This window comes from Sander lucioperca, chromosome 5, assembly GCF_008315115.2.
Source record: "Sander lucioperca isolate FBNREF2018 chromosome 5, SLUC_FBN_1.2, whole genome shotgun sequence".
NCBI lineage: Eukaryota > Metazoa > Chordata > Actinopteri > Perciformes > Percidae > Sander > Sander lucioperca.
In genome coordinates, this window is record NC_050177.1 from 20,528,837 (window position 1) to 20,551,091 (window position 22,255).

At 41.0% G+C, this 22,255-nt stretch overlaps 1 protein-coding gene across 1 annotated transcript in view; it reads right to left on the minus strand.

Annotated features, from left to right (window-relative positions):
• gbe1b (glucan (1,4-alpha-), branching enzyme 1b) overlaps window positions 1-22,255 on the minus strand; it is a 146,585-nt gene that overhangs the window by 30,835 nt on the left and 93,495 nt on the right. The window contains exons 13-14 of the mRNA XM_036001146.1: window positions 18,539-18,723; window positions 4,356-4,486 (exon numbers count right to left, since the gene is read on the minus strand). Of these exons, the coding sequence (XP_035857039.1) occupies window positions 4,356-4,486; window positions 18,539-18,723 (316 nt within the window). The remainder of the gene's footprint in view (window positions 1-4,355; window positions 4,487-18,538; window positions 18,724-22,255) is intronic.

The window sequence follows — 22,255 nt, forward strand, 5'->3', positions numbered from 1 at the left end:
CAATCATCGTAATTTGAGACTTGAATTGCTCGTGTGTAGTGATTTGAACCGCTGGCATCCGGAGAAAACTAACAAGCTCCGTCTGCATTTTGACTCACCGCCACATTATTGAAGTCATAGCTGAAAAAGCAACACAGCCTCGCATCCATCCGGGGAAACTGTTGCTGGTGGCTTCGGTGGGCCCCAGAAGAGAGTGATGTCCGTTATAATAAATACAAATCTGTCAGCTTCCTGTCCCCCTTCACATCCCTGATCATTAAGCCTGCTGTAATCACAACTGTGGGACTCATTAAATTCCTCTGCGCTGCTTGCTGGGAAGACAGACAGCCAATGTCGCTAAAGAGAGCGCTTTCTGAATCACTGGGCTCTGCTATTATTTCTCGCTAATAGCATAACACCAGCATAAACATACTGACTCATATCCTTCTCAACGGTGACTGCTAAAATTATATCACAAAAGTATTAGCCTCGGAGAAAATGCTGCCATTACAATTGTGGGTCTTTCAAGTCGCATTTACTTTAAATAAGTCTGACACGATGTTTAGATCCCTGATCCTCTCCTCAGCCCAGAGGAATGCATCGTCTCACACATGATTCTCAGCATCTTCAATGCCCTGATCAATTTATTAGTACATTCTTTTTTTTTTTTAACCACGTCTAGCCGTCAAACTATGTCAACGGTTAGTAGTGAAGATGACTGGCGAGACCCTGGGATTAATTAAGAAAATCATGCGCAGTATTTGCTCCTGTACGGAAGAGGATTAGGGCCACATGTGAAAAAAATAGGTTTAAGTTCTGAGTTTAAAGAATTCTGAGTAAAAAGTCAGACTTCTGACTTTTTTCTCAGAATAAAGGGCCGTCCACACCTAAAACTATAACCATAACTTTAACGACGTGAGCATCCACACGGCTGAACGATAAAATTCTGCAAAACAGCGACGTCAAGCACGCACTGCGCGCTCCAGATGATAATAATACATAATACACAGGAAAAATTACAGGAAGGTCTGTAGTAATATCCTACATATTCGTGAATTTGGGTACATTTAATGAACCAAAAAAAGTCTGACCCCGATCACGGCTGCCTTCTCCAGGAAACATCGGCGCACAGAGCTCCATAGAGCTGGGGATGCGCGGGGGGGGTGGGGGGGGGGTGGGGGGTGGGGTCTGTTTTTGTCTGTGCAGCGCACCGGGACAAAAACACTGACAGTATGATAATCACATCTAAAACACAGGATTCACTCTTAGGGCCCTATCTTGCCCGACGCAAGTGTCTTTGCTAGTTTAAGACCGATGCAGTTGTCAATTTCCCGTCCAGCGTCTGCGTCGTTTAAATAGCAAATGCATCTGCGCCCATCTTTGAGCCCATGGGCGTGCTGGTCTTACAGGGAGGTGTGTTCAGGTGAATTGCTATCTTGAGGCAGCGGGAAGTGATCGTGCCATTGACCAACAAAAACCTGGTCTAAAGTCAATTGCGCAGCATTTCATTGTTATTTTAACAGCGCATTAGTAAAATGCTCCTAGGCTTATGCACAGCGCGCGTACACTATGCTTGTTATACACACACACAGGGAAGTGCAGCAGCACACACACATGCAAAAGATTACAAATAAAAGTGCAAATCCGCCATCATAATAGCAATGCTCCAAGGTCCAAACGCGCCTGGATTTTAAAGGGAATGGGAGATGACACTGATTGGTTTATTGCATGTTACGCCTAAAACACACCTATGAATTAATGAAGACACTAAGTACAACCCTTTTGAACCATGCGCCCGGCGCACAGACCCTTTTTTCCGCTGTCAAACTAGCAAAAGTGGATTTGGACACGCCCTAAACCTGCGCCATGCATTTCACGCTGTGCGCTTAGATCATTAAAATAGGGCACTTAGGGTTTCTGTGGCATGAGAAATAATTTCAAAATACTAATGTTTAAAATACACAGATCTAGGATCGTAGCCCCACCGAGGGGAAAGTCGCGTCACGCCACGGACCACCTGTGTGAAACAAATCTCTCCGCTGCGTCATGTTGTAAACTCAGATGGATTTGATTGGCTGTCGGTGTTTCTATCGTTCATCAAAAAGAAAGGGATCCCAACGATATCATTCTCCACTGTCGTCATTATAGTTGTGGTGTGGACTACACCATCCGCTGGAGTTAGAACGATTTCGAAAACTATAGATTTATAGTTATCGTTCTTGGTGTGTACGGCCCTTAAAGTCAGAATTCTGTTTCTCAAAAATCGGCATTTATTCTCATTTCTCAATTCTACCTTTAAACTCAGAACTCAAATACATTTTTTCTCATGTGGCCCTAATCCTCTTCTGTACTCTTGAGAGTCTCAGAGCCCATTTCAAATGGAGCTGATGGATGGAGCTGATTGCTCACCTTAATGGAATGCAGGTAAGATTATTTTAAAAATAATGTATCTTACTCTAGCATTTAATACTATAACAGGAGTGCAACACGTAACGGCTGCGTTATGAAGTTGTTGCAGTCAAAGCCAGATATACAGTATCTTTTTCTTCTGTGCCATAGAGCTCCATCGTTAAAATCACATCAGTTAGGCCTTGCCATTGCACTAGGTGAACATGTTCCTTCATTACCATTAACACGGGCACTGTAACAGGTTAGCACTCCAAATCCACAGTTTAAAAAAAGTTCAAAAAAAAATGCAACATTTGCTAAAACCTTCAAAGGAAATGCCTCTATCCTAGGAAATTAATTAGAAAGAAAAATTAAACAATATATACGTGACCTGTTTTTTAAGATTAACATGTTCAGTAGAAATAAATGTGTGGGTTCCCAGGCTAAGGGAAGTAGTATTGAAAGACGGACAAATGCGCTCTGATTCTGGTCTTTTCATGGGGTTTGTTGTCAACAAGAAAAATACACAACAATGCTAGACTTCTCCTTTAACTGTCTATACAGCCACACTAGTGGCACCGTAATGTTAGCAACTACAGCTGACCTGATGTGGAATGTGGTCACTCGCTTCAGACAATCCTGTAATGAAGTGTCGGACAAGTGGAAATGTGTTGTTGTTGGTGGTGCTAGATGAAAGGTTACAGGATACCAAGAGGCCCAAAGTGATGCACAGACACATGCCTTCCCACAACAGTTCACATACTCTCTGAGAGCTTTAAAAAAATGTTAACGTGCACATGGCAGTAGTGGAAGAAGTATTCAGATCCTTTACTTAAGTAAAAGTACAAATGTAAGAATCATCAGGAAAATGTACTTAAGTATGTAAGTATTAAAGGTAAAAGTACTCAATGCAGAAAAATCCTCACATTCTAGAAACGATCCAAACAGTTCTGTCAATCAAATAAGTGTTTAATCGGCTAATCCAGGGGTGTCAAACTCATTTTAGTTCATGGGCCACATCCCCCCCGTTATTCGATCTCAAGTGGGCCAGACCAGTAAACCCCTCCAGAAGGATCAGAAACTTTATGTGCCACAGAGGTTTTTTTGTCAGCTTGATGTTGGCAAACGCAAGTTGCTTCTGCAACGACAGCGCTCGAAGGCCATCGTAGGAAAAAAAATGTATGTCACGGACCCAGGAGAGAGGGGTAATATTCCAAAAAAAAACTCAGAATTTCTAAGATTAAAGTTGTAAATTTACGGAAAAAGTGGTACATTTGGAATTGAAATTAATTACTTATCTAAAATTTTAACACTTTGCAAAGTCATCTCAGTGGGCCTGATTGGACCCTTAGGCGGGCCGGTTCTGGCCCACGGGCCGTATGTTTGACACCCCTGGTCTAATCATTTCAGCTGGACTTGTATGCCGTTTTATTGTTGGGTAGTTTAACTTATAATAAAACATCAGATTTTATAAACAACGTGTTTTGTGTGCAAAAATCTTAATTTGTAAAGTAACAGAATCTGTCAGATGAATGTAGTGGAGTGAAGAGTACAATATTTCTCTCTGAAATGTAGCGGAGTAGAAGTAGAAAGTGGCATGAAAAGAAAAGACTCAAGTAAAGTACAAGTACCTCAAATTTGTACTTAAGTACAGTAATGGAGTACATGAACTTATATTCCACCACTGCTCTCTGCAAGCTTTAAACGTGTTAATGTACACATGGATCATGTAATTCCCATCTTTCCATTTCTGTCTCCTTCCTGTCCCTTTTTAACAGACATTTACTGCCTCTGAAATATCAACAGTTAGTGATTGTGTCAGGCTGGAAAGATTAGTCACATTGTCCTATTAAAGAAATAACTAACAGAGACAGCATTACTATGGGAGGTACTGCGAGTGTGCACTGTGGCACAGCAGAGAAAAAGCCAATGTCTGAAGACTTAAAGGCAACGAGCAGTGAGGTGACAGAGCAGAGCTGAAAGGATACTTTCCTGGAACTTCCACAGCCACCCTGTAGTCCTGGAAGCTCTTACTGGGGTGGAAGTTGAAGATAAAGAGCACGTTCGCCCTGTCAAACACGATCACCTTGTCCCCTTCATGCTTGGCACTGATAAAGGCCTGGAGGGAGAAAGAAGAAAGAGAGAGAGGAAAAGCAAATAAATATTTCCTAATGACTAGTCATTACCAGTGGTGGAATGTAACTAAGTATATTTACTGAATTACTGTACTTAACTACAAATTTGAGTCTTGTCTTTTCATGCCACTTTCTACTTCTACTCAGCTACATTTCTGAGAGAAAAGTTGTACTTTTTACTGCACTACATTCATCTGACAGCTTTAGTTACTTTATAAATTAAGATTTTTGCACAAAAAACACATGCAGTTTATAAAATATGTTTTATTATAAATTAAACAACTGCAGTAAGTGATTCTGCGCAATCACTTACTCATAAGCTCCGCCTCCCAGATTCACGGACAGATAACTACTGGCCGGCACATTCAAATGCTGCCTCCTCCCCTCCCGCCCCTACCATCAACTGTCGCCGCCTGTTGCCGATTGGCTGGAATAGTGTTTTGTGGCTCGTGCACTCCTTTCTGTTTGTTTTCCATTTACACAGCCAGGGCTGTATATTATAACCAGATTTGTTTTTTCAGCGCACACAGAAAAAATAGAGAACTAGGTGACCATGAGGAGATATTCACTGAATTTGAGAAAAAGTGTACTGGATTAACATCACTTACTATATATTTAAGTAACATTTTCAATGCAGGACTTTTACTTGTAACAAAGTATTTTTACAGTGTGTTATCAGTACTTTGACTTAAGTAAAGGATCGAAATAATTCTTCCACCGCTGGTCATTACCTTTCTCATCTTGGATTTAGAGAGTTATAATGGGGCACCTTATATCTATGGACTACACATTTCCAAAAAAGCCGAGTAACACTCGCACATCAAATTTGAGGTGGCACTCATCAGCAGAAAGCAGCGGCTCAGGATAGTACGAGGCACACACTGTCAGCTTTAGACAGCTGCACATGACGAAGCCATCACTTTCCTGCGGAGCGAGCTACTGTTAACGTGTCATTAGCAGAGATTATCAATGTCACCCAACCACCTATTTTTAGCGCCTTGTTCCCCGAGCCAATTTCAGGGCAGCATATATTCACGGCTGAACGAGAAGATGAGCACCCCTGCAACTGGACCGGCAGAGAGGATGGAGGTTAAGGAAATGAGCTGACAGTCTGCAGTCTTTTACCAAGTTCTTTTCTACATGAGAAGTCCACAGATTCGGAGTAATGCCAAGCTCCTCTGGCTGCCTGGAGTTGCTTTAGCCTTGGAAAACAAATACATCCGGCATCCATCAAGTTGTGACCCGATTAGCAAGGACAGTGACTGTGCATTCTCATGAATAAATAAATGTAAATGCAATCAACTGACTTGGCGGTGATCATAAAATGACATATTCCAAATCTGTTGTTTGTAGGGAAAATTATAATTATTATCTAACTAATACTTATCAAGTGTGCACCAAGAGAGATCTCCCTAAGACACAAAAATATGCACGCAACGTCTTGTAGTTTGACAAGTTTCTGTTTCTGGCTCTGCCTGCAGCATCAATTCTGACCTCAAACTACACTTTTGGGTGAAACTTCAAGCAGCAGATCAGGCCCTCCTCTCCGCTCCTTTTCTTCACTGGAACGTAGGTTAAGTCAGCTGCAGGTGCAGCCGGCACAGTTTGAGGAAACATTGTATTTAAACGTTGGTTTGGCCCCCGGCAAACATTGTATGTATCAGGGGAGTCAAGAGACATTGGGAAATACATTTGAAGATGTAACATGCCGCTGGATAAGAGGTGAAAAATAATGTTTTTACTTTTCCCGTAGGGTTTGCTTAGGGAATGCTATGTGACAAAATCATAGAGTAACATTCGCCTTGTCAACTTGTGCAAAATGCGGCTGCTCGCATTTTAATAAATACCCCCAGACATGCACACATTACCCTCTGTTCTCTACACTCTCCATTGGCTCCCGGTGCGTTTTAGAATCTATTTTAAGATTTTAATGCTTGTTTTTAAGGCTGTAAATGGCCTGGCCCCAGCATATTTGTCCGAGATTTTAACCCCCCTAACAGGTCATTACGGTCATCCAATCAACTCATTTTAGAAGTCCCAAAGTCATGGTACAAACTGTGGGGTGATCGCCCTTTTGCAGTTGCTGCCCCGAGACTTTGGAACAAGTTACCCCTGACATTTACTTTTACAGCCGTAGCTCTATTTAAATCTAAACTCAAAACTTATTTATTTAGAAAGGCTTATAATACTTAGTAGAGCTGTGACATTTTTCCTTTCTTTCTCCTGCTTATATGTAACCTCTTCTCATTTTACTGTATTCCATGTTTTATTCTTTTATTGTATGTTATTTTATTGTATGTTACGTTGTTTTTTCCTTGATGTAAAGCACTTTGAATACCTGCTGGTGGCTGTAAAGCTTTATATACATAAACGAATGTTGATTGATTGACTCAATTAACTCAATATTAGAAAATAAGACCCTTGTCTTTCTAATGCGAACACAAATCTAAATGTTGGGATTCACAGACTACTTTTAGTCTTACAGATAGATAGAAGATAGATTTATTAGTAACACTTTATTTGAAGGCGTGTGCATAAGACTGACATGACACCGTCATAACTATGACATGACACCTGTCATGAACACGAAGGAGTCTTTTTGAGTATTTATGACTGTTGTCATTAAGTGTCATTCTGTAAATTATGACTTTTAATGCAACGTTAGCATTTTTCGAGATGTTTGTGTCATGACAACTTGACATTAAGTAAGACAATATAACCTGTCAATGTCTTTGTTATGACAACTTTACATTAACCTAGACAACATAACCTGTCATTAATATGTCATAGAAGGCCTAATTATCAAACTATTTAGCATTTATGTGTTAACATCACACTAAACTGTCATTAAGTGGTTGGTTTTTACATTGGCTGTCTTGAGACCATTATAACTGTGTCATGAATAATTCCCTTGACCTCAAGTAAAGTGGAACCATTTGGACTTGTCATTAAGATGTCATAAAAGTTGTAAGACCAGTTTGACGACAGTAAATGCAGTACAGAGTTGATTTAATGAGTTTTGGACAGATAATGGTAGCTATAGGCTCACGTTACTTGTTGCTGAAGTAACAGCTAACTGTAGTTAGCTGCAGTTAGCTAGTATGCGCGGTTAGCTGTACACCTTGTCCAATTAGCCGACACAGCACTGGGGCGCAAAGAGCCCAACCCGGAAAGAATACCATCTCAGTAGTGTATCCCTGTTCGTAAAATTGGCCTCCTACGTAAGTCTCAGAGTTTGTTTTTGACAGTTGAATGTAATGTTAACACATAAAGCTAAATAGTTTGATCATTAGGCCTGCCATGACATATTTATGAGAGGTTATGTTGTCTAGGTTAATGTCAAGTTGTCATAACAAAGACAATGACAGGTTATATTGTCTTGCTTAAAATAGCAAGTTGTCATGACACAGAGATTGCTGTCAAGTTGTCATGACACAAACATCTCAAACAATGCTAACTTTGCATTAAAAGTGTCATAATTTACGGAATGACACTTACTGACAACAGTCATGAACATTCAAAAAGACTCCTTCATGTTCATGACAGGTGTCCTGTCATAGTTATGACAGTGAGTCTTATGCACACCCCTTCAAATAAAGTGTTACCGATTTAATATATCAGCAATAAAGCATCTTATGGGTAACTGTAATGGGTTGCATCCCAGTTAAGTAATGTAGGGAATAAGTAGATGAGAGAGAATTCTGGATGCCATAGTCTGCTTGCTAGTACATACTGTACTGGTTTATTTACATCTCATCATAAGGGAACACCTCAAATGATGCTGTCCCTACAGTAACAGGAGTGTCAGTTCATGTCCAGAGTTTGGCCTTTTGAAGCTCACGGCTGCACATCTTCACAGAGGTGTGCATAAATCACACTTTTAAGCAAAGTCACTGCATGTTTCCATTTCAGCTTAGTTGACTTGCACCTGTGACACCAGGCAGAGCTGCCCACAGATCCTCTTCTGCTTCTCATTTTAACTACAAAACGCCCTTGGATCCTCCCACAACAGTGAAATATTGAACCGAGCTAAAGAATAATTCCCACTAAGCACCATTACCTTAGCAACGTCATTGACAAGGTGCACAGCGCATTCAGACTCATCTGGTTATTACAGCAGAATCTCAGAGTAGTTATTGGCGTTATCTGTGAGTGATGTTCTACAAAGTGTGTTTGCGATATTGTATCCAATCCCTGAATAAGCTATTACTGTCTCAGCTGCTTCCGAGCACTGTCTGAGACCGGCAGTGCAGGGTCAGCTACAGAAACGGATTCATTGTCTATTACTTCTACTCTGACTCCTCATCTTCCCTCTTGTCACTTCTAATACAAGAATTTCAAAAATATTTCTCTCCAGCTGGTCTTTTAAAACTAGTCACAAACTATTCAAGGGACCGTGTCTGTGTGTATTGATTTAACTAAATCCTGTGCATTAGATATATACTTGTCTCGCATTGCCAGACCTTCCTCCACAGCACTGCGGAGGAGGATCTGGCTATTCCACACAGCATTCCGGGATGGGAGAAAAACATGCTCTGGTTTATTGGCATTTCTTTAAACCAATCACAATCGTCATGGATGGAGCAACGGTGCCTCTGCAAAACAGCCTCGGGAAGGAACTTGTTTTGGTGGAACGTGTGTACGTTCAAAAGTAGTTTTAGTCGTGCAACAGAAAACTCAAATTGGACAGATAGTCTAGCTAGCTGTCTGGATTTACCATGCAGAGATCTGAGGAGCAGTTAACCATAGTCCTCAGAAATCCCAAACAAAAAAGTTTAGAACGCCAACACAAAGAAAGCGGAAGGTAACGGACATCCGGGCAGAAAGGGGGACATCCGGCAGAATTTCCGGCAGCACCGGAAACAATCCCGGAAATGAAACGTCATGGATATAGACAAGATATATACTGAACAAATGAATGTGTGTTCATCATTAAAAACACTTTGATGACTGATACTGTATACTTTAAATGGTTTTGGAGTAGGTCTTCATTAGCCTTGATTCAGACTAGACCCTCTTTAGACCTGGCCTTGGAACTCACTTGGACTAAACTAAAGGCCCCTAGACACTGTCCCATTGTAGACGTACTTTGTAGCAGCAGTTACATTGTGAGAATTTTGGTCCTAAATTTCTGAAACTGTCGGAATTTTGGTCATCGAATCTGTACCTCTGCCATCAGTGTGTCACAGTGAGATCTCGGACCACTGATTCATGACCAGAGATTTCACCTCGCTTCTCTCAGTGCAACAAAGGAAAGCTTTTTTTGCCCACCTCTTTTGTCGGGCAGGTGCGTAGGATATGATCAAAAGTAGCAGATCAGAAGCTTAGTGAAAGTCCCGCACACTGACCATTACGCAAGCAATAAGTTATTTAGAAAAATACAACGTTTCGGTCTTAAACCTTCATCACGTAAATTCCCACATTCACCTCAATCATAGCCTTAAATAGTTTGGTTGACTGACCAGGACCAATCAGGTCCGGCTCTTGAATGACGTCATTCATTCACAAAGTGGCACTCCCATCACGGACTGTGAACAGGAAAAGGCAGGAAAAATGCCACTCAGTAAATTTAAAAACAATGGATAATCAGACCAGTTTTGTTATAGGCTCATAATCAATGCATTGTCATTAGCCCAATATTTTTCTACACTTAATCAGAGAGGACACAGTCCATTCAAAAGTGAATCATTACATTGGTTAAATTACATTGTAGCAGTCCATATGCACCTGTACAATGAACAGTTCGTGAGGATAAACTAATAAGGAAAAAAGAAGGAAAAAACATCAAATTAGCATAACATAATATTGAGATTAAATTCATCATTAAGGCCTTTCGGCGATAGTGTCTGCAAGGTAAATATCCAATATGTCTTGCGTCTTTTTAGTAGGAAGTCGTGGTTGTCCCCCCTTTTTGGAAGACTTGACTTGTGCGAATCCTACCAGTAGGTAATGGGCTTAATAATCTTTGTGAAGCTCTCCTTGGGTTATATCTCACAAAGTCAGTCAGTGTGAACTAGAAGATCTCTGAGATTCTTCTCACGTTTGTATACGAAGAACGGCAAGTCATTCACAACATGTGCGAGTTCAGGATCTGATTTTAGAATGTGCCAATATTTTTTTTAAACTGGACGTATGGTATGTGAGAGAGGAGAGTAAGTAGTGATACTTTCTTTTTTCTTGCTTTTCTTTAGCAAGTCTGACCGAGGTTTATTCAGGGCTGTTTTGTAACATTTTTCAACCCATTCTATTGGATAACCTCGCTGTACAAATCTGTCTTTCATGTCATTTGCTTTTGCATATAATCCTCAGTGGTCTCACATATTCTTCTAAGTCTAAAGAATTGGCTTTTGGGTAGACCCTTTTTTTAGTGGGGTGGGGTGAAAACTACTCGCCAAAAGAAGAGTGTTTTTATCAGTCCTTTCAATATAATGTGGTAGACAGTGAACCATTCTTTTTAAAAACCTATGTCTAGAAAATGGACCCTCTCCTGGCTATAGTCTACTGTGAACTTCAAATTGTCATCAGAACTGTTCAGCAAGACAATAAATTCAAGTTCAAGTATTCAAGTTCATCCATACCTGCAAACTCAGAAGGGCTCACAAATGTGAGAGAAGCGAGACAGCCCTGATCTGTACAGCGTACCGGGGCCTTCAGAGTAACTGGCTCAATAAGACCTTTTTAATTTTTTTTTCTCAATGTGGAGGCAACTACCATGTTACCTTATTAGGGCCTGAGCGCCGACAGCGGCGAAGGCCCTATTTAAACTGAAGGAATTATTATTATTTTCTGCAAGTAAATTGGCTTTTTGAGGGGCTTAACATATTCAAAAACTCACCAAATTTGGCAGTCGCATCAAGTCTGGTGAAAACTTACGTATTTTAAGGGTTTCGGGAATAGGCGCACAAAAATGGCTCGCTAGCGCCCCCTAGAAAGTTAAAAAAATTGAGCCCCTGCAGTGCGTTTAACGTAGACTCACGAAACTTGGTACACATATGTATCATGTCAAGATGTACAAAAAAAACGTCATTAGAGCCATGCCCTAAACCCAACAGGAAGTCCGCCATTTTGATTTCAAAGTTCGAAATTAGTGCGATTTTGGCCATTTCCACATGTTGTACTTTAACGAACTCCTCCTAGAGAGGATTTGGTCTGTGCCATCTTAAGACATTTAAGATGAAAAGTTGTTAAAAGAAAAACTTTTCGTCATAGGGTGTGGCCGTGGCGGGGCGGCCATTTTGTGCGTTTTGCCATCAAAACAGGAAGTGGATGTAACTTGAGTTTACATTGTCCAATTGGCTCGAAACTTTTCAGGATTCATAAGAGTCCAACCCTGAGGACAAATAAAGGCCGATATTTACTTAAAGTCATAGCGCCCCCTAGTGGCAACAGGAAGTAGGCCTAAAAGTCAAGGTGCTATACTTTAACGAACTCCTCCTAGAGATTTCATCCAGCGGACTTCAAACTTGGTCTGTACCATCCCAACACTTTAAAGATGAAAAGTTATTAAAAGAAAAACTTTTCGTCTGACGGTGTGGGCGTGGCGTGGCGGCCATTTTGAGTGTTTAGCGATGAACAAAGAAGTTGTTGTAGCTTGAGTGTACGTTGTCGTATCTGCCCGAAATTTCTCAGGATTGACAAGGGTCCACGTAGGAGGACATATACAGGACAATATTTACTTTTGGTCATAGTGCCCCCCGCTGGCAACAGGAAATCTACCTTATATGGCAAACAACATCCGATTTACATGAAATTTAGAATGTGTGTTCTACATGTGATACTGAGCTGCACTCTATAATATAACCACGCCCACTTACTCAGGCCACACCCCCTTTCATAACATTTGAACCGTTTAAGGTAGTGTCTTGTGTAGTGGTGTCAACAATAATCGATTCGGCAATGCATCGCAATGCGGGGCATGCACGATTCGGCATCGATGCGGCAAAGTGCCATAATCGATTATGTCACTGTTTATTTTCTGGCCTTGAGTGGACAATAAAGTTGTGAAGTTTCTTTATACTTCCGGGGGCATAACAACAACAATCAAGATGGCTGAGGCGGAGGGAGATGACCGCGATAGACGGGTAATTAAAAACACACCCAAAGCTTGGAAAGCGGACATCTGGGCACATTTCGGATTCTACGAAGTTAATGGGAAACTAGACAAGACTTACGCGGTGTGTAAAACCTGCCACACTAAAATCAAGCACGTTGGCAATACAACTAACTTCACGAACCATGTTGATCTTTGGCATCCTGAGTTGGCTTCAACAACAACAACAAATCATCACTCATTCAAAGCACTGAAAGCAGTGATTTGTGTTTTCTTTTTCAGGTTTGAAAATGCCATATCCAATACCTTGTAGAGCTTAGATCGGCCCAAAAAATCAAGCCCGAACCTGCCTGAGCCCGAGCACGTTGCGTCCGAGACTGGCCCGGCCTGACACATTAACTGTAATTATGAGCCCGAGCCCGATTTAAACCCGACATTTTTTTAATATGTGGGCCGTTATAACTGACGTTCTCAACTACAATTCCGAGTTGTTTGAACTGCAGAAATCTGTTTAGAATAATACAACAAGGACGAAGCCTGTAAACTGCGCTGTTAGTTTATTCAGAATGGAACGGATCGCAAATGGATCCGAATGAAGAAACGTAAAAAAAAGAAACAATGATTAACAACATATTGTTGTCACTGCCCACGACTTGTTTAAACTGCTTCCATACCTCCAACTTTCCTCCACACTTGCTCAAAGGTAATTCTCCTGTTTTTCTTTTTTTCTTTACATCTTCAAGCTCCATGTTGCACTTAAGATACACAATACAGCACAGCAGGCCCGGTGTGATGCGTGCGAGAGGAGAGACTCCGCGCATGAAGTGCTGCATTTTGTAACTGCAGCCTAAATTTTGTACACATTTGTTACTTTTATATAGCTTATATATACATATTTATAATATTTCTGATTATGGCATAGCTTTCTCCCCACCCAATTAGGCTAAATAGGTAATGGATAAAAAAAATAAATAAAAATGCTTGATCAAGGCTCCGGCCTGGGCCGGCCCGGTCCGAGGATAGTGGCGGAAATAACGAGAATCTAAACTCTAATACCTTGTACCATTGAATTTTATTTGATTTAATTGACATTTATTTCAAAGATACAGGAGAGTGAAAATACACACATAGCAGCCAATAAAATCTGTTGTTCAATATCTGACTGCTTGTATTGCCTCATGACATGAAAAATTTGCCTTGTTGTGTGCAGTAGAATTTTGATGCATCGCAATGCATCGTAGAATCGAATTGAATCGAATCGTTACCTGGTGAATCGTAATCGAATCGAATTGTGAGGGCAGTGCCAATGCACACCCCTAGTCTTGTGTGAGGTGTCATTGAACTCAGCAGAGAGTTCCTTAATTAATGGTGATGGTTTGGCTCGCCCCCTATGCATAAGCCACGCCCCCTTTCATAACATTTGAACCATTTAAGGTAGTGTCTTGTGCGAGGTATCATTGACTTCAGCAGAGAGTTCCTTCTTCATTGTTGATGGTTTGGCCTGCCCCCTATGCTTTAGCCACGCCCCCTTTCATAACTGGTGACCCATTTAAGGTAGAGTCTTGTGTGAGGTGTCATTGAACTCAGCAGAGACTTTCTTCTTTAATGGTAATGGTTTGGCCCGCCCCCTATGTTCAAGCCACGCCACTTTTCATAAATGCTGACCCATCTAAGGTAGAGTCTTGTGTGAGGTATCATTGAACGCAGCAGGGAGTTCCCTTTTCATTGGTGACGATTTGCGGTGTCTGAGTGCCGCGCAAATGCACGGTAGCAAGGAGCGCCGACCGCCGGTAACCCCGACACGCGCAGAGGAGCGAGGGCCCGTCCATCGCTGCTTGCAGCTTTAATTATTATTATTATTATTATTATTATTATTATTATTATTATTATTGATTTGGTGTTCTCATGTCTAATGTTTTAATATCCTGACAACAATCTGTCAAAACCTTTCTGATGATCGCAGAATTATTCAGCAGCGTAATATGACAACAGGAACTTGTCTCATCTGTCTCATCTGTGATCAAATTATGTCGTAATAATAGCAAAAGATAATAGCATAATAAAGCATGATTACTAATTACAAGCACATTCACTCTAGCCATTCATAAGATGTATCTACTGCCCTTATTTAGTGTTATACTACAGGACACTTTAAAAGAGTAAACTCTTGCTATCGAAGGTATCGGTAAATAAAAAGGCCCAATATTGAGGAATGATCCTTGTGATCGATGGTCTTCCTGTTCCCAGCTGCCCAGAGCGATACACATAACGAAAACCTTTAGACTGCTATTATATAATCTGAGGAAATCATTTTACACATGATTTGAGGTAATAAATCAAAGAAAGAACAAAATTAGATGTCCTTAAAGCAGCCATATTATGCTTATTTTCAGGTTCATAATTGTATTTTAATGTTGTACCAGAATAGGTTTACATGGTTTAATTTTCAAAAAACACCATATTTTTGTTGTACTGCAGTGCTCTCTCTCACTGCTGCAGATCCTCTTTTCACCTGGTCTCTGTTTTAGCTACAGAGTGAGACCTCTTTTCTTCTTCTTCTTCTTCTGTACTATCTTTGATTGCACTGCACATGTGCAGTAGCTCAGATGTAGATCATGTCAGCTAGCTAGCTCCATAGACAGTAAAAGAAAGGCTGTTTCTACAACTTCAGTCAGTTACAAGGCAGGATTAGCTGGGAGACTTCTAAATGAGGGCGCACATGTAAGTAGTTCTTTTGTAGATTATGGTGAACTTGTGTGTGTTGTAGCAGTGCTTTGCTATTGAGAACGAGGTAGCATGCTAGCGTTAGCATTAGCGTTAGCATGCTAACGAGCTAATGGTTGCGGTTAGCCTGCTCGTTTCGGCTTATGACGTCACAAGCCGTGCCGATTTTGAACAGCTCACCCAGAGACTGAAGGCAGGACACATTCAGAAACCGTATCTCACTCTAAACACCATGGAAGGATTTTTTTCAAAGTTTGTATGTGTGTGGAAGCACCAGAGACACAAAATAACACCCCAAATCCCAGAAAAAGTGATTTTTTCATAATATGGGCACTTTAAGTATACATTGTAGGCCCGTCAGCCAGGGAAAACAGCAGGTCAGCACTGCTGCCAAATGTATGCATCTTCCCTGCCAGTAACATTCTTTGGGACCAGCATTCCCTCCCATTCCCCCAGAAGGGAGCTCAGAAACCAGCCAGGCTCTGCTTTCCTTTGCCCTACCGCCAACGCTCTGTTTCATCCAGTTGAAAAGGGTGTAAGAGGTTCCAGTAAGGCAGAACACACTTCTGACTGATCGGCCAATATGCAGAAATTATACTTGTGAACCAGACATGTCTCTAATTCTGCTCTCTGATACATTTCCTTCTGTGCTACATTTGCCTGTCGAGCAGAAATACGCAGGTCCGAGTGTAACTCAGCAAGGTGAAGAATCTGACGACTGATTGCCAGGCGTGTAAGGGAAGGGATTTTTTTTTTCAATTACACAGACTTACTTCAAATCCCTGTCAATTTAGCCACACTCTTCATTTGCATTATCCCACTACGTTGGAAAACATAATTTTTTCTCCCATACGCTTCAAATGCAGGCAAAGAGAGGGGCTTAAGGATAAGAGCGAAATCTATTACTGTTTACCTTGACAGCAGCCAGAGAAAGATAACTCTCTTTATGGTGCATTTACCTTCACCTGCCTCACTACTCCCCAATGGAGAAACAGGAAAACTGGCAAGGTGTGTAAAGATGGTGGCTTGAAAAAAATGTATTCTTGAAAAAAATCATCAAATATGAACTAAATCGGGGCGCCTGGTTAGCTCACCTGGATGAGCGTGCGCCCCATGTATAGAGGCCCAGTCCTTGTCTCAGCAGCCGCTGGTTCGGTTCCCACCTGTGGCCCTTTGATGCATGTCATCCCCCTCTCTCTCCCACTTTCTTTACTTTGTTTTATCAATAAAGGCAATTAAAGCCAAAGAAAATAATCTTTAAAAAAAAGAAATTATATCTATATTAGGGCTGTCAGCATTAACGTGTTAATCGCGATGTGATTAAGGGCCGAGCATAATGCGGTAATTTTTTTTAATCGTATTAATCGAATGCCGCCATTTATTAATTTATTTTCACTTCACTCGGCTTTGCGTCGTGCCTAAGAGGCTACTATTTTGCTGTACTTCCTTGTAACACATCCTGCTGCTGCAGGAATAGCAACGCGGATTTCGGTGCCTCATTCCGGTGCCACTGATATGTCTGCTCTTCTCTCTGATGCTCTGAAACAGACGTTACAGGAAACACAAACATCGCTGCACGTGACGCTAGTTAACGCTATACTCGACAGCAGCTAACGTTAGCCTACCGCTAGCTAGTAGCTGGATTAAACATGGTTACAATGCTGACAGCTAACGCTAAACGATGTAAAGTGTGACTGTATTTCACTGGAGAGGATTCAACACTGGGATGTAGCAATCTGCAGCTGCTGTTGTCAGAAAAACACAGACGGTGCGTTCAATGAAACTGGTAATTTACAGCCTCGTGGTGCATTCAAAGTTGTTTGTTCAAATGTGTAAGTAGATTAAATATATAATAAACAAATACAAATCTTAAAATCAAGTTCATAAAGTTACTTTCTTTGCATTCATTTGATTCCCAATCAAGATACACTGGTAAGAATTGTTTTCCATTATGTACTTAAAAAACTGTTCTGAAATGCAAAATAATAGAATTTTAATCATGTGATAAAACATGCGATTAATAGCGATTAACTATAGAAATTCAACGATTAATAAAATGTAATCGTTTGACAGCCCTAATCTATCTATATATATATATATATATAAAAACCAAACCCATTTTAACGGCGTCAATTTTTTTATCGCGAGATTAACGTTCTTTTTGGCCTAGGAAACTTGGCAGTTTTTTTCACATGCTATTGCAACAACTAGTAATGTTAGAAAAATTACAACACCACACCAGATCTAGCTAGACCGGAAACAAAACAACAGGCACGCCGCACACCATGTGCACACACTTGTTTGGGCTTGCGTGCTGGCCAAAGAGTAGTAGACTAACGTTACGTTTTGAGTGGATGGCGAGCGCGAGATGCCGAAATGGATGCCAATAAGATTCTGAATGGAAAGTTTACTTTTAAAAAATTGTCGAGGGGGACAGTAGTTTCACGCATACACAGCCTGTACGACACGGAGAAAGCAGCCACACTGGAACTGCTGCAAAGTGCTGCAAACGCTGTCTCATTAACCGGTGATCACTGGACGTCAGTGAGTAATCAAAATGATTTAGGAGTTACTAAACACTATATTGACTATGTATATCAGCATACGGTTTTAGGACTGTGTTGTTTGTATCGTTTTTTTTGACCTTTTGTCATTTGGGACATTGTCCACCCCCTTCTCCAGGAGAATTGCTACATTCCTTATTAGAAAAACGTAAAGGTTACAAATGTCCTGCTGTGGCATCCGGTTTTTGGACCATTTTGTTTGTACTGTATAAGCAAAGTTTTAGTGTTACATCTCAGTTAGGTTAGGTACTTGTAGGAATTGTGCAATAATGACAGATTCACACATGTTTCTTTTGTTTACAGTAAATAAAAAATAAACAAATACAAATCTTAAAGTCATGTTCATAAAGTAACTTTCTTTGCATTCATGTGATTCCCAATCAAGATACACTGGTTAGAATTGCTTTCCATTGTTAATATGTACTTAAAAACCGTTCTGAAATGTCATGTGATAAAACATGCAATTAATTGTGATTAACTATAGGAATTAAAAATTAATTAAAAAAATGTATCGTTTGACAGCCCTAAAATAGATCTATATCTATATATATATATGAAAACTTGTGTGGGACACTAGAAGTTATTACATATTCTGTATGTGACTAAAGAACGGTGCTGTGACATATTTTCATGTGTTTTTTTGTCATTGAGAGTGTGTGCACAAAGCCTACTGTACAGTGAGAGTGTGATGTCCTTACAGGTGGGGCAGCCAGCCAGCCATACTTGTCTTCGGTCCGGTTCATGTCCCGGTCAAAGGCGTAGAGCTGAGAGTAGCGGAGGTGATCCGTATCCAGTAGGTTAAACTGCCGCCGGGCATAGTGGTAACTCTGATTGTTCCCTTCTCTAGGGAAATCCAGCCACTCAGGATGGCCAAACTCATTCCCTGCAACACAGAGAGTGCTATTAAAATATGGACATAATAAAGGAAAAGGCACACAGTCTCTGTTAATTAGCATACTCTATCATGCCGTGCAATAGGAGGTTCTTTTCAGGTTTTATGCAATTTTTAACAAGAGGAAGAAAGAAAAAAAAGAGATCAAAGAGACCAGAGTCGGTGACTGTCTGCAACCTTCTTCTAACCCCAGCAGAGGTTAGTACTTTCCATATTAAAACAACAGAGCCACAATGCTCTTGCGACCTTTTTCACCAGCTACAGTGTGCCAACCTTCCTGTCACCCAGGACTCTGCCCTTTCATGAACAACACACTCAGGGAAAAAAAAAAAAAAAAAAGCATTGCAAATAAATCCCAAAGCTTTCATTTGAGTCTCACTTTTTCAACAAATATATGCAAACATAATTCACCATGATATTACTCATCACTAATAGAAAATAAGAACAACCCAAGGTTTCTTTTCAGCACTGTAGCCAGACTGACAGATAGTCACAGCTCTATTGAGCCATCTATTCCTATAGCTCTGAGTAGTGACAACTTCATGAGCTTCTTTAATGATAAAATGATTATATATTATAATTATTATAACAATTACAGATAAAATTCATCACCTCTTGCCCTCAACTGCTAGCGGTTCACCTTTAAACGCAGGACCGCTAGAAAGAACAACAAGACCTGACATATACTTAGACTGCTTTTATCCTATAGACCTTCAACAATTAATGCTAAAGGTCTCTTCAGCTAAGCCATCTACCTGTCTCTTAGACCCCATCCCAACGAGGCTACTTAAAAAAGCTAAGCTACTTAAATGTCACTTAAAGTGAGAGATATTTCCTTCCAGAATCTAACCACACCGGGGCACTCCCAATAAACATGCAAGAAAGACCCCTGGGCATTAAGTGGGCAGAGATCACAGTTTGGAGACGTGGTGATCTTCATAGAATAACGCCTTCTGGGGGTGAAGTACATCCTATGAACATACTTATAGTGTATTAATTGATGGTTGGGGTTTTTGGATGTACCACTAAGATTTTCCCACACTGTGTCCCAGCAGATCTCTCTATCATGTACTTCATTTAAATCTCTATTCCAGATACCCTCTACTGGTAAGGGTTTATAGGGTCCAGAAATGAAGATCTCAGTTTGTTAACGTCAACGATAAATCCTCCAAGTATGCTAAAGTTAGCCATGGCGTTCCACAAGGCTCAGTGCTTGGACCAATTCTATCGACCTTATATATGCTTCCTTTAGGCAGCATTATTAGGAAACACTCAATTAACTTTCACTGTTATGCGGATGACACCCAATTATACCTATCAATTAAGCCAGATGAAACCAGTCAGTTAACTAAACTCCAAGCATGCATCAAAGATATAAAATCATGGATGACCTACAATTTTCTGATGTTAAACTCAAGACAAAACTGAAGTGATTGTGCTGGGCCCTAAACACCTCCAAACCTCATTATCTAAAGATATAATTACTCTGGATGGTATTGCCCTGGCCTCCAGCACTACTGTCAGAAATCTAGGAGTTATTTTTGATCAGGATAATGCCCACTTAAAACAAACCTCTAGAACAGCCTTTTTTCACCTTCGTAACATTGCCAAAATTAGGCACATCCTGTCTCAACACAATGCTGAAAAACTAGTCCATGCATTCGTTACTTCCAAGCTGGACTACTGTAATTCCTTATTATCAGGATGCTCAAATAAAACCCTTAAGACTCTCCTGCTGATCCAGAATGCTGCAGCGCGTGTTTTGACAAGAACTAAGAAAAGAGATCATATTTCTCCTGTATTAGCTTCTCTGCATTGGCTTCCTGTAAAATCCAGGATTGAATTTAAAATCCTTCTTCTGACCTACAAAGCCCTAAATGGTCAAGCACCATCATATCTTGAGGACCTCTTAGTACCTTATTGTCCCACTATAGCAGTGCGCTCCCAGAATGCAGAGTTACTTGTGGTTCCTAGAGTCTCTAAAAGTAGAATGGGAGCCAGAGCCTTCAGCTATCAGGCTCCTCTTCTGTGGAACCAGCTCCCAGTCTGGGTTCGGGGGGCAGTCACCACATTTAAGAGTACACTTAAAACTCTCCTCTTTGATAAAGCTTATAGTTAGGGAGTGAGGAGTTGCGTTCAGCCAGACCGGCGGGGGAGGGTGTGTGCTTGCAGACGTGGCACCCCTTCTCTGCTTCTCTTCATAGTCGTCAGATTCATCTACCATATAATCAATGATATAATCAAAGTAGAGGGAGGCAGGCCAGTACAGCCCGATCCGGCAGGGGTGAGTTCTAGCCCGACCAGGCTCCTCTCCTTAACCTATCTCTCTTAATTATGCTGTTATAGTTTTAGACTGCCGGGGGACTTCCTTTGACACACTGAGCTTCCCTCTCCTCTCTCTTTCCATCTGTGTGCATCCATGTCTCAGAAATGCTTGTTATTAACCTAGCACTGGGGAGCTTATTTCCCAGAGTCCCTATGTTTTTTTTTTTTTTTTTCGCCCAGCATGTTTACTTGGATTAGGGTGGTACCTAAATCATGGTTGCAGCTGTCGCCGTGGTCCTGCTGCGTGCCCTGCTATGCCCTGTTACACCCTGCTACGCTCTGCAGTGCCCTGCTACGTCCTGCTACGTCTTGTTATGCCCTGCAGTGCCCTGCTACGTCCTGCTATGCTGTGCTGTGCCCTGCTACATCCTGTAACGCCCTGCAGTGCCCTGCTATGCCATGAACTACTACAACTACTATTTCTGTCACTGTTCCATTATCTTTTACTGTGACTATTATTGCCACTGTTCATCACACCCCCAACCGGCACCGTCAGACACCACCTACCAAGAGCCTGGGTCTACCGAGGTTTCTTCCTAAAAGGGAGTTTTTCCTCGCCACTGTCGCACTAAATGCTTGCTCTTGGGGGAATTACTGGAATTGTTGGGTCTTTGTAGTGGTCTAGACCTACTCTATCTGTAAAGTGTCTTGAGATAACTCGTCATGATTTGATACTATAAATAAAATTGAATTGAATTGATATATTTATATATTATTTCTCCACAACGGAGAGCAAACTCTATGCTGGGAATGAGGAGAAACTGCAAAGAGCTATTTATAAGTCTGACACAAATAAGCACAAAAAGGGGAAAATTCTCCAGGAGATCTCCCTTTATCTTGTTGATTAATTCATAATTATTTAAGCATAAATTACATTTGTGAATTATTCCCACAACCACCACTATTTTACTTGTAATGTAACTACTCCACAAGATTGTTCATTTTCCTTAACATCTTTTAATTGAGAGGGGAAGCCAGCAAAGGCTCAAAAACTTCAGACGAAGCAGCATGGATAGAGAAAGCGTTATACAGTCCAGATGTAAAGCCGAATGCATACCGCTGAAGTCGGGGAAACAGCGGCTGTTGCTACAAAGCTGTCACGCCAGGAGATGAGATAATGAATCCGTCATCGGTTGTCGACACAACATCATAAAACAACAGCCAGGGTAATTGAATTCCCGGCAGAGGAAGAAACACA